Raw genomic sequence first — 12,553 nt, 5'->3', positions numbered from 1 at the left:
CCAGGAAAATACACAAACACACACACTCACTCTCTCTCAGAAGTGCAGTGTCCTTCACCTTGGAGAGAAATTAAATTTTGCCAAGGTGAGCTATCTAAAGGAAACCTTACTGAATAAAGTCATTCAAGGGCTTCACTGGCATGTTGTCCACATGTCCACATCATCTAGAGCTGGAGACACACAGATTTCTTCAAATTATACTAACCACATACTATCAGCATTTTGGGTATTTATGGCATCATTGCATATTTTTTTTCCCCAATTAAAAAAAACAAGATTAGCAAATATTACATTGCATGTGCCCCCCCCCCCCACCAAAAAAAAAAAAGTTTAACTGCACTTTTATAAGACACACATTCATCTTACGAATAAATTGTGATATCACAAAGCAAATCTTAGGTTGCAAGTGAATGAATGTGAAAAAAGTCTTCCAGCTTCAGACATTGCGTGAAGCTCAAACACAGAAGAAAGGTAACAAAATAGTAAAATTGAGTTTTTATTGGAGATCGATCGGCTGCGTGTTTAGTTATGAATAAACTTGCTTTTCCTGCATGGCTTTTGTGTGTCAGTTCTCGTATGCATCGCAAAAGTGGGAAAATTAACAGTATGTTTCGTTCAGCTCTGCATGCCAACCACGGCCATTTTTCTCTCTCCCACCTCGATGTCCTTTTAAATCTGCCAAGATCCGGGGGACTTGCATCCACAGCCTTTTTGGGAGATAAACAACTCCCCTCCACAGCCATGAGTCCAGACATCAGAGGAGCGATGTAATGCTGCTCCTTCAGGAAGAGGGCTGTCTATTAAAACTTCCATAAATTTCAAAGAACTGGCCAAAGAAGAAGGGAAGCATCGAGCGCTTGTGGATAAACTACAAAGAAAAGGACTCTGGTGTTTGTAAACAGAACCGGGGGGGGTCAAATCAGTGGTGATGCCAGGGATAGTGAGCACTTTAAGTTAGTAAATGGGGTGGCAGATAAAGGGGGAGGATAACCCAGGAGCCCAATTTCAAGCAGCTGCATGTTGAAGAATGCAGTTTTTCTGGGGGGCTTCACATCTGCATTGGCGATCAAGAGACTCCCCCCTTAATCATCCCACTTCAAAATGACTTTCATTTTTTGAGAAGGAAGGATACATGTAAGGAAAGGAGGGTAGTATAGGAAGGAAAGAAAAAAGTGCAAACAGCCCTCGAGACAGGGCAAAGCCATCAAGAGCGTAGGCTGAGTTTTGAAAACAGAGAACACAGAAGAAAAGGATAAAAATCTAATTAAGGGTCGAGAAAGAAAAAAAGAAGGGGCTCAGGCAGGAAAGAGGGCTTTGGTTTTCTGTGAGAGAACCAGGCCAAAGTTCAGTACAGTGCCAGGTTCCATTCAGACTAGACAAAGTAAATAAAACTACTTGATGAAAATGGGAAAAAGGAAGCAAATGGAATGGCGGAAAGAGCGATCTAAGCACCGGGAGGAGGTTGGGTGGGGGGGTATGTGATGTGATGAAGATGAAGAGAGCGAGAGAACAAGAAGCTCCGTCCGTCTGTTTTTACAACTGAGCAGTAAGTCTTATCTGATGGGCAGACATAGGTTTACTGAAATTATCACATCGTCAAACGTGAAGTCACAGTCACATCTCGCGTGTGTGTGTGTCGGGGTGGGGTGCCAAAAAGGGTAAAAGAAAAACATAGAGAAAGACAGAAAAGCCCGTTCATGTGACTCAGCCATTTTTAATGTCATCTTAATCTCTCCCTCCATGTCAAGAGGACGTCCACGCTGCTAATACACAAATGTGTGCCGGAGGCGGCCGGGCTTATTCCTGTTCTTGTTATGTCAGTGTCAGGTCTGTCCACTTCTTCTCGTAACCCAAACCAAACACTAATTCATAAATTTCAAACAAAGAGTCCCTTGTGGTTTGGGAGGGACGTTGCCGGCACTGCAAAACTGGCGCTACAGGGGACCAAGTAAGCGTCAATTAGAGGGAAACCTGGCGGACAGAGAGAGGTAGGTGTGGATGTGTGCGCTCACTAACAGGCTCCTTCATTTACAGTCCCACGCACTGAGAGGCAGGCAGACCGTGTGTACACACTTTCTCACAACAGACAGGAAAACATGCGCACACACGCACCATTTGGAAGCCAACTCAACAATTTTGTCATTTTGGAAGCCCAGAAACTGACTGTGCCATTGTCTGGTTTGAGCAGCTCTCTCTCCAGGGCCTGTTTGTGAGGGCTGCATGGTTGCAGGTTGGGGGTTAAGCCTGCGGCTCTGCTGCACTCAAGGCCGCATCCGTTCATAATAAACATGTTAAATTGCAGGAACCATCATGCTTTGAATGTGCATCAGATGGAAGCGGGAACCCATCTGTTTTAAAAGCCCATGATGAGGCGGACTACGCTGAGAAAAGCTACAGCAACCACTAACTACTAATCAGACCATCTAACCAGTCTGAGGTTGACGTCCAGATGCCCATTATATATAGCTGGACATCAGCTGAAACAATTAAAATCCACCACAAGAAAGAAAATGTATATACATACACATTAAAAAAAAAAAAACTTGATTCGAGCATTTGCTGCTCTAAGCTCCTCAGACGTTAAGGTTTGCTGCTTCACTGTTAGCTCAATACCAGCAAATGTTATTTTTTCTCTTTTTTTTTTTTTTTTTGAGTAGATCATCAACAAATTAAGCACGGAGATACTCAGCACCAAATTAATGAAAGTAAAAATAATCACAAGGCTGATTGCGTCCCTGAAGGAGATTTTCCTCTCCCTCAGATGGAAGTGTGGATGAACCCAGATGGAAGTGGCACACAGTTACAGGGAGCTCGGTGATCCTGCCTGCTCTGAGTCAGCACCTGTGGAGTGTGTGAACTACTCACTGCCCCCTTTGATTTTACTGTATTATGCACTCTGTGGTTAATTACAGCGGAGTCAAACTCTGCCAGCATGACTTATTGTGATCAGCAGCTATTAAGAGCATACACTGCTTTCGTTTGTGTGTGTGTCTCTGAAGGCAGTCAGACACACACACAGCCGCCAGGTACTGCTGCTGACAGGGCGTTGTCAGGTATCGGTTTAGTTGTGCGCCCCCATCAGCTTTGTTGTGTGTATAGCTGTGTGTATTCAAGGGATCTCATCTGTCGAGCCTGTCAGTCAAGTTGGCAAATCTCCCTCTCAAGTCCCAAACACTTGTTTCCTCATGTTTCGCAGGTATTCCAAAACACTCAGACACACACCAATTTCCAAATAATTGTCTCACACACACTTTATGTAAGGAGGGACATTCCTAAAGGCAACGCAAGATGAACAATTTAAACTCGGAAAAGGTAAAAAGAGCCTCATGACGGAGTGAATAATTTAGGAAATGAGGCGGGAAGGAAAAGGATGGTCACAAAAAGACATTCAGCACAGAAATCAGCACGCACAGGTTGGCAGACAACAGCAGAGAGATTTAACAGAGAGCTCCGACAGAACAAGTGGTGACACTTACACATACATCATGGAGCGGAAAATCCTCAGGAATCCAGGCAGTAACTTTCTCTCAGACTGGCCGTTTATGTGTTTGGGTCATGAGTGACTGTCCGTCTTGTCAAACACACACACACACCTCCTCCTCCCCCCCCCCACCTCTCCTCTTCTCAGTGCTGCCAGGAGAGCCGGGACCAGCTTTGCCGTAAAAACAAGCGCTCACGTGAATAGTCCGCAGGGGTCTGGGTCTCACCAGAGTGAGAGAGCGCCACCCAAAAAAGGAAAAGAAAAAACAGAAGGAAGGAGGAACAAAAAGAATAAGAAAAAAGAAAAAAGGGATAGCCCCTTTAAGAAGGTATGGTCCTTTATGGCGACTCCCCCCTTTTTAAGTTAAATGGAGTATGAAGAGAGTCTCTTCTTCGTTTCTTCCTCTCATCCGGAGAGAGCAACTGCTGGAGGCTTCTTGGCTTTTCAGTTTTCCCCTTCCCTCCTACTCTCTGGGAGAGAGAGAAAGTTAAACCTGGCTTTAAACAACTGGAATGTGACAGCAGGAGAGAGAGGCTGAGTTGGTGACGGAGGGAGCGAGTGAGCAAGCGAGAGTGTGTGAGAGTTGGGGAAAGAGAGAGAGAGCGAGAGAGTGAAGCAAGACGTGTAGTGTCCACCTACACAGCCCACTGCTGTGTGAGTGAGCAGTCAGCGAGCGAGCGAGAGAGAGAGAGAGACAGAGAGAGAGGGGTGGTGAAGGCAGGAGAGGAGGAGGGGGCTGTGTAAGAGAGAGAGTCTAACACAGAGAGAGGGATGAAAAAAAAAAAAAAGTCAACGGGCAGCTCCGGAAAAATGAGCTGAGAATTTCATTCAACTCACACTGGAAATCCGGACATGTGCTGGACATGACAACCAGAGTCTTTCATGCTATTCGTTGCGTGATACATATTCCTTTTATGTCTCTGGGTATGTTAGTCCACTGCAGGCCAAAGAGCCGGACGGCTTGAAGGTAATACTTAATCTTACATTGTGTCATCATATCAGATGATTCCATTCAGAAATGTCTGCAAAACTATTTGTTTTAGATTTGGTGTGTTTTCATCGTGCCTTTGTTCTCATCCAGAGAAAGACATTGTTACAGTCTCTGAGCTGAAGATATATTTGTAAATCATGGTTTTTGGTTTCGACATTTCTAAATAAAGTCCTGAAAGTAAAAAAAAGAAAGAAAAGAAAATAGAATTTGTTGTTTGTGTGTGGTCAGTTATTCAAACTTATGGTTACCCATGACACCTTTTTCTGGACAGCCCTGCAGAGGCATTTAAATGTGTCCTCACAAAACTATAATTCCAGCTTCACATATCCTGGGAATTTCTCCCTGTGACTCCAAGTCCCTCACTATTCCCCCGCGCACACAAACACACAAATTCTCCCCTCTTCCTTTCCCTCTCACTCTCTCTCCATCCGCATCCACCGCAGGAGGGAAACTGAAACCAGCCACAGACTGGAAAGCATTAGTACCAACCAACACCACCCCCCTTATCCTTTTTCAACACACACTGTGCATGAACAAAAACAAAAATGATAGGCCGTGCAAAAAAATATATCAAGTGATTATTTGTTTTGTTTTGGGGTTTTTTTTTTCTCTGCCGTGAACACAGCGATGCAGAAACAGTAGTCTAAACAGTTTATGAGTTTGCAAAGTGACAAAGTTGGCAGGAGGCTCTCGTCCGGAGCTTTGCTTATTTTGCAGTTTCCAGACCAACAAAGAAGCAGTTGCTCATTTGGGGAAAAACAGGCCAAGCAAAAACCACCGGATAGGGGGAGATATTTGCATGTTTGTGTAAATGCCGTTTGTGTTTTGTTTTTTCTAGCACTCTATAATCTGCTTGAACTTTATATATATATATATATTTTTTTTTTTTTTAAATATATTTTGGTATGTTGGTATTTTATCCATTTGCATACCAGCATCTGAGTCCGAACGTACCTTTGGGTGAGTGTGACTGCTCGCTTCACTGCATGCTCCTATTATCCAGCATTTCTAAAGCAGACAAGCAGCCCAAAGACAAATGCAGAACATTCCTCTGTTCTGGAAAGTGCTCCCAATGTAAGTGGCTGGAGTGGATGCAAGGACAAAGACCTGTCGCAGCAGCAGAGCAACAAGAGCCCAACGTGATCAGCAGAGGCTTCCCAAGGTTTCCCATATCGCTGAGATTTCAGCGTTAATGAGATCTATGGTCTCAATAAGACGTCCCGCAGGCCTGGAGGAGGACTGACATGGTAGTATTGAATCAACAGGACAAACAGGAGATAGACAGCAATTACTCACGATGTCATGAGACTGGCTGCATGGTGACGATAAAGACTGGGCAAAACAAAGGCGTAATCTAAATGAAAATATCCTGAGGAATTTAGACAGAAAATGAAATAATCAATGATTAGCTAACAACACAGCGATAACAATGACTGAATCTATCTGTTGATCCAACACTAACACAGAAGTGCGTTAACTAGTGCTACATCAGATTAGTACTGTGAGGGTTCATTTTATTTTGGTTAGCAAGTGATGATGCATAATTAGACATCAGCCTCAAAGGTAATATTTGAGTCAGTGTTCACTGGGCTGGCTCTTATCGTATCATGCTTATCCAGGCACCTGGGTTATCAGCACAGGTCTCTGATCTTACTTCCCCGTCATGTTTACCAACTGCAGTCAAATCAAAGTGTCTGGCTGGCGTCTAGGTCGAGTTTTCGCTAAAAATGCAGCTTCATTTCGAGGACTTTTATAATAGTTTCTATCATGGATGCCGATGAATAAAAAAAACAATGAAGCACTGACTCATGGGAAATGGGCCGAGGCTCAAATGCGTCATGGATATTGTGGCAGCATACAAAGCTTTGTGTAACAGGCAGAATAATGAAGAACCAATGAGGGAACAGAACAAGTCTGTGATGATAATGAGCCATTATTTAGTGTTTCAGTGTTAACTTTATAAACACTGCATCAGAAAGCGCTTAGTCATGCTTAACTTAACTGGTCTCATTTGGTCTAATCAACAATTATTTTACTCAGACATTGTAGCCTGAGAGTAATTCTGTTAGGCACATATCTGGCTTTTACCTACAGGCAAATTTTGATTGATTTTGCTAGATTAAATTCGTCCTCTTGGTTCATAAAACATGATTGCTGAAAGGCTTTTTGGAAACATTGTTAACAAAAATGAATTACTCCCTAAGGCACAATGTACAATTCCTGAGATAGTGAGGGGCAGAGGCCAGTCAGCGTGCAGCTCCGACCTCTTGGCTATCACTCTGCACAGTCGGAAATGGTGGACAGAATGGAAACAAAAGCAAAACAAAGAAGAGAGATGAGATGAAAGGCAGAGGGGTTACAGGTTGTGAGGCTGCTGTATAAAAGAGAACACTGAGGAAGACAGTAAAGAGGAAGAGGCAGTGGATAAAAAAAAAATGGTGGATTCCATGTACAGAAAGGGAAAGTCTGAGAAGCTGCGAGAACTTAAATCTCTGATCGAGATTCATTTTATAATCCCATTAAAGTTCTTAAAGATTTCCCGAGGGCCAGTGATTACATCACCTGGGTATTAAATGGAGCAGAGCATGTATGTGCTTGTGTCTGAAGGAGAAAGTAAAGAAAAAGTATGTTTGTGTGTTTGTGTGTTTGTGTGTGTGCGTCCACCAGAAGGCCAGGTGACACCTGCTGATGTAAGTCCACGAGAGCCGGTGCACGGTACAGACACCAGCTGACAGAACATGCTGGCAAAGCAGACATCCACAACCCCTGGCATCAGCAAATCGCCATGGCAACAGTGTGTTCCCGCCAAAAAGCTCCCCTCCATTCGCTTTTAGAGACCACACCCTGAGTGGGGTCATGAAATGTCAGCCTGTTACCTACAAAACAGGAGCAGATCCCCGGCCTAAAAAAATTATTCAACCCCCATTTAAGACACAAGGAAATGTAGTGTGACGATGCTATGCCCGCCGCACTCGGCGCCTTTTATGGGCATCGGCCGACCCAACTACAACCAGAGTTAATGCAGCACACCGGCGTGCGCAGGTCAGCCGAGGTCACGTGCTGTGTGTTTTCTCGCGGCTGTGCTCCTGAGAGTGCCAGCTGGGGATGTTATTCCAGGGTTTCTGCGGAGTCAGGCCGGGGAGCGTTCGGAGGGGCCATTTCATTCCTTTCTGCTTGCCTCTCCACTTGCTTGAAGTCAGAAACAACACGGATCACGTATGGGTCAAGGACTGTTTTCTTTAAACACCTTCTGACAGGTACTTGGTTTGTTTTACCTAAATAAAATATCTAATTGCTGCTGTTGTACTGTACATATACTGTATAATCAGCAGTAAGAGTCAGACACTAACGTAAGTATCTGAAGGTTACATTGGGTCATCAGTCAGCCATAAAAATCCCCCTTTGCTCAGCAATTGTCTCAGATGATTCACATCCAGCCACCATGATGATTACAGATGGATGCTTTCTATTGTTCCCAGAAATCTTCTTCATTCTAGCTGCTAATGAGATTACAAACTGAAAATTGCCATAAATCCAGTCAGGCAACACGGAAACCCACAAAAAGAAGTTTATGAAAGCTCAGAAATGACTCCAGTGACAATTATTTCTATGAATCTCCTGAGTGAAAAGCGAAGCACTTTGAACTCAGTAAAGCTGCGTACTGAAGGTCGGAATATGGCGGTGAAACTTGAAAATGTAAATGAAATTCATTAAATTATAGAATTGAATTCATAATTGCACAATTTTTTAAATTACTGATTTTATTTTGGGGCGGTAAAGAGTGTTGGTGGTGATAGCGATGAAAGTCGAAGCTTTCAGGAAAACAGTGGAAAAAGCACATATATCACATATATCAGTACGGGGCAGGAGACATGTAGCTGTCGAAATACAGTCTGCATTTGTTGGGGACAAAAAAAAAAAAAAAAAGCAGAGGTCTATCAGACTGCGGTTTTTTAGAGATTAAGGATTCAAACTCTGACAAAAAGAGCCGAGCAGTTTGAAACTACTAGAGTGCTTGTGTGTATTTTTGGGCACACGGTCAGCTATAGGATGAGCTACGGGGGGGGTTTCAGCAGCTACTGCCTTCCTGCCTGCCTGGCTGGCTGGACTGTAGACCCACAAAACTGGGCCAAGATAAACACAGTCTCCTCTGCTGAGATGAGATGAATGTCCGCAGGGGAGCTGCAGTGGTCACGTGTGTACCTCCCAAATATATTCCTGTGTATGTGTCTCTGTCTATGTCTGCATAACCAATTGGGGCAACTCAAACTCCCAGGCTTCTGAATTGCTTCTTAATCTTCCTCTATTTTCCCCTGTTACATCTAAATCAGCCGCTCCCCCACCAACCAAAAACCATGAGCCATGTATAGGCGGCCGCAGTCTCCGCTACTCGGACAGCGTCCATCGAAAACACCCAGTGACCAAACCTCTGTCAAAGCCGACAGTCAGTCCCTATAGTGGAGCCATCACCAAAGATTTGTTTTGCCTCAGTGAACAATTAGGGAAAATATCCCCCCTAAGATACTTTTACTCTGCTGGATTTTTGTATTTTGTGTTTGTGGGAACTCAGAAGTACATAGTGCAGCACATTGTGCTATTTTGGAAACTGCAAAAGACGTTCAAACCACCGTGGGCTACAAGTCCCGTTACACTCATTGTCAAAAGACACTTTCCATTTTATATTAAAAACGGTCCAAGCAATGCTGTTATTTTAGCATAGCGACTGTATTCCTCTATTATGGACTCATTATCCTCATTATGGTTTTCTGCCATCCTGTGTCTTTTTTGAGTTTTCAACCGCACAGTTAAAATGACCGAGTTACCCATCGAGCCCCCACCTTGTCCATTCTTAGAGACCATGTTAACCAGCTAAGTGTCACAATTAATCCTTTTCCTCCTCAGCAATTAGACCTGATCATTAGGCTTTCCATGACCTTTCATCCCCTCATAAGAGTTGGTTTGACATGGTTCAAAAGAGGCTATGTGGTTCACTTAGGGTGATACGTTACACACAAGGGAACACTCTTGGGGGGAAGTCTTTGAGGGAAGTTTCGGAGAGAGGCCTCCTCACAGCGAGTCCGACGCTTTCATTATTTTGATTTTGATTATCCTGAGCTCCCATGCATCCATGCTACTGATTTTAAGATAGCAGAATGGATAGATTACACCAGCACACGATCAAATGCGCCAAACACTGAAATGCACATAGCATAATTTCATTCAAGACACAGACTTATACATGTTGAAAAGAGGACGCGATTTTTTTTTTTTTTTTTTAAATCCCAGCTTTAGAGGAAAGCAGTCAAACTCTCTGACAAAGCAAGCAACACATTACAAGAAAGAAACTTCAAAGGGGCCACGTTTGTTTTTTGAAGAAAGTGCCCCGAGCAGGCTCATTCATCAATCTCCAGCAGATGCAAATGGACTAAATCCTCCCATGTTTAGGCTATAAATAATTTGAAGGAGAGAATGTGTTGTTGTAAATGAATTTCATCCTTTAATCTTCTTTAAATATGGAGAATATGGAGGTATTTCGAGCTGCTGTTAATCTGCAATGAGGTTCCTGAACTATTTTTTGACGAATAAACAAACCACGGGGACTTCCTCCGGGGGGAGTGGATATAAATGAGGCCTGACAGTGGCGGCTGTGCGACGTGTGTGTGTGTGATCTGCTGTGGAGAGCGATGGCAGGTTCCAGGCCATTTGCTCTTGCGTTATATGCTCAGAAGTGAGTCCACCCCTGGGGCTGTGTGAGGAAGAAGCTGGCTTTATAAATCACCGTCCGACCAAAGGGGCTGATAGCAGGTCAGTGCAGTGAATCAAACAAACACACGCTCAACTTACATGAATTTATACACACACACTCAACACCTCATCCTGCAGATAGGACATATAAATGGTTTCCTGATTAATTTTTTCCTCGGCAGGAAACAATAGAGTCTTAAATAGGACTTAGGTCATGACGGGACAATAAGAACTCTATGTGGGTTAACAACTCCCTATGAGGCAACGTGACAGACACGCACTGAGATAAGGAGCTAATTTATGACTAGGATAATATTCTATCCTAATATTCTATTCTATCCTATCCAGCATCTTATCCTTCAAAATAATATCTTCAAAAAAAAAAAAAAAGCTCTTAGCAATCACAAATGTATTAAAAAAAAAGTATAAAAGTTTTGTGCTGTCAATCACTTTGTGTAATTAAACGTCACTTTGTTCAGCTGGAACTAAACATTGTATAGATCACCACAGACACAGATATGTATGCAAACGTAACCTATCATGTGCTGACCGACTATCAAACCCCCCCCCGCCCCAAACCAAATGGGGTCAATTCTCCACACGCTCAACTGCCAATGAAAGAGGATCTCCCCAAAATTACCACTTTTCTGGAGCCTGGAGCTACCAGTGACTTCATGTCTACAGCAACTAGACTGATTTACTCACGTTCCACTTCAACCACAGCCCAGAAAACCCACCTCCTGCCCCCCCATCTCAGCACGCCACCATCCCCTGGCTCCCGGGGCCCCCTCACCACTTCTATTTGTCGAACGTTTATACCGTCCCATATCATTCCCCTTTCTCGAAAAATAACCACACAAACGCTGGCCCACCTCGGCACCAGAGCTGTTGGGAGAGTGCCATGTGTTATCAGTGACAGATAAGGGAGGTCAGACAGAGAATCAGACCAAACAACTCCATCAACACAACTTTACAGCGCGTGTGTTCTTGTCTTCACAGGCCGGTTGTTGTTGAGATAAAAGATGGATTGATTTCTTGAGAGTATTCTGACACTCACAGAGCATTTTAACACAAAGTACCAAGGGTGGCGGATCTTCAAAAACTAAAGTGGTACCCAGGACACTAAGGTGTCATTCAGATAAATCAACTGGGTGTCTGCTCTTCAAGCTCTGAAAGGAACTGTAGAGGGATGATGAGAAATGAAACTTACTGATTTTTTTTTTTGTGTCCCAGACCAAAATCCCTCATAAAATTCAATCCTTAAAATCAGGACTCAGAAATCACATGTGAATGCCAAGGGTGGCAGTCATCAGATTGGGATTTCTCTGCCAATGATTTTGGGTTTGAAAGTTTGAGGGGCTGAAAGATCCATTTCTGGTGCCAGAGGCAACTGGATAGCATGTGTGAGTGAGTGTGCATAAGTATGTGTGTCTCCAACTATGAGGTTAATGAATTACAGCCTTGACAGTTCAGGATTAACCCAGGGGTGGGGAACAGATAAAAAGGAAGACCATCGTTCTCCCTCATCCGCACACAAAGTCAAAACAGAAGATACAATGCTAGACATACTTTAAACCACACTCTGGGAGCGGGAAACAAAGTTTTTAAGTTTGGATGACATTCCCCGCTCCCTCCAGCTTCAATAGCTGGAAAATAGAAAAATCACATTCCTTCAAAAAAACCATTCACAGTCTCAAAAGTGTAGTAAAACCACCAATTTGGATTAATTTTTAAAGAAAGAAAAAATAATAAAGTCCATTAAATAATCAGTCACTGGGGCTCGTGGCATTTTAAAGGCTGAAAGACAACACATGTAACTGTGAACCGGATCGCATCATCATCATCAGCTTAAAAAAAAAATATTTCTTCTGCTCATTTCAGAGGCAGTAAATCTGGAGCTAAAACCATCATCAGTGGGGCCAAAGTGTGGTTGATCAGTGGGGGAGCGGCGCCCCCTGGTGGCCCCCCAGTGAGGGCGTGCTGGTTTAAACTCACCACAGGTGTAGATGACGCTGAGGTATTTCCTGGTGCCTGAATAACAGGGATCTCCAAACTCTCTGGTGGAGGCTCGGACTAGGCAGCTCTTCTTGCCCTGACAGCGGGCCGTGAGAACCTGCAGAGCCACCGTGGACTGGCAGTCTGACAGCAAGACAGGGGACAGAGAGAGCCAGACTGATTAACAGTTCTGCACTTTGCATAGTAAATCATTTATAAACGACAGAGGATGCAATGACATGACTGATTTCTTGGGAAGGTGTAGGGAAAAGACTTCAAGCACAATAACACCGGCCAACTGTCAAAATGAGAAATACACAAACCCACTGGTTTCACCCCCA

At 43.7% G+C, this 12,553-nt stretch overlaps 1 protein-coding gene across 3 annotated transcripts in view; it reads right to left on the bottom strand.

Moving 5' to 3' along the window:
- The window catches only part of eva1aa (eva-1 homolog A, regulator of programmed cell death a), a 61,210-nt gene that overhangs the window by 21,055 nt on the left and 27,602 nt on the right, over positions 1–12,553 (bottom strand). The window contains exon 5 of one of the 3 annotated variants that reach the window (XM_029496270.1): positions 12,213–12,356. In XM_029496270.1, coding sequence (XP_029352130.1) covers positions 12,213–12,356 — 144 coding nt within the window. Of the gene's footprint in view, positions 1–3,476; positions 4,039–12,212; positions 12,357–12,553 lie in introns of those variants that run through there. The other 2 variants (XM_029496271.1, XM_029496272.1) reach the window with 2 other exon arrangements.

Source organism: Echeneis naucrates, chromosome 24 (assembly GCF_900963305.1).
Source record: "Echeneis naucrates chromosome 24, fEcheNa1.1, whole genome shotgun sequence".
Lineage (NCBI taxonomy): Eukaryota > Metazoa > Chordata > Actinopteri > Carangiformes > Echeneidae > Echeneis > Echeneis naucrates.
This window is presented reverse-complemented; position numbering and strand designations above follow the sequence as displayed.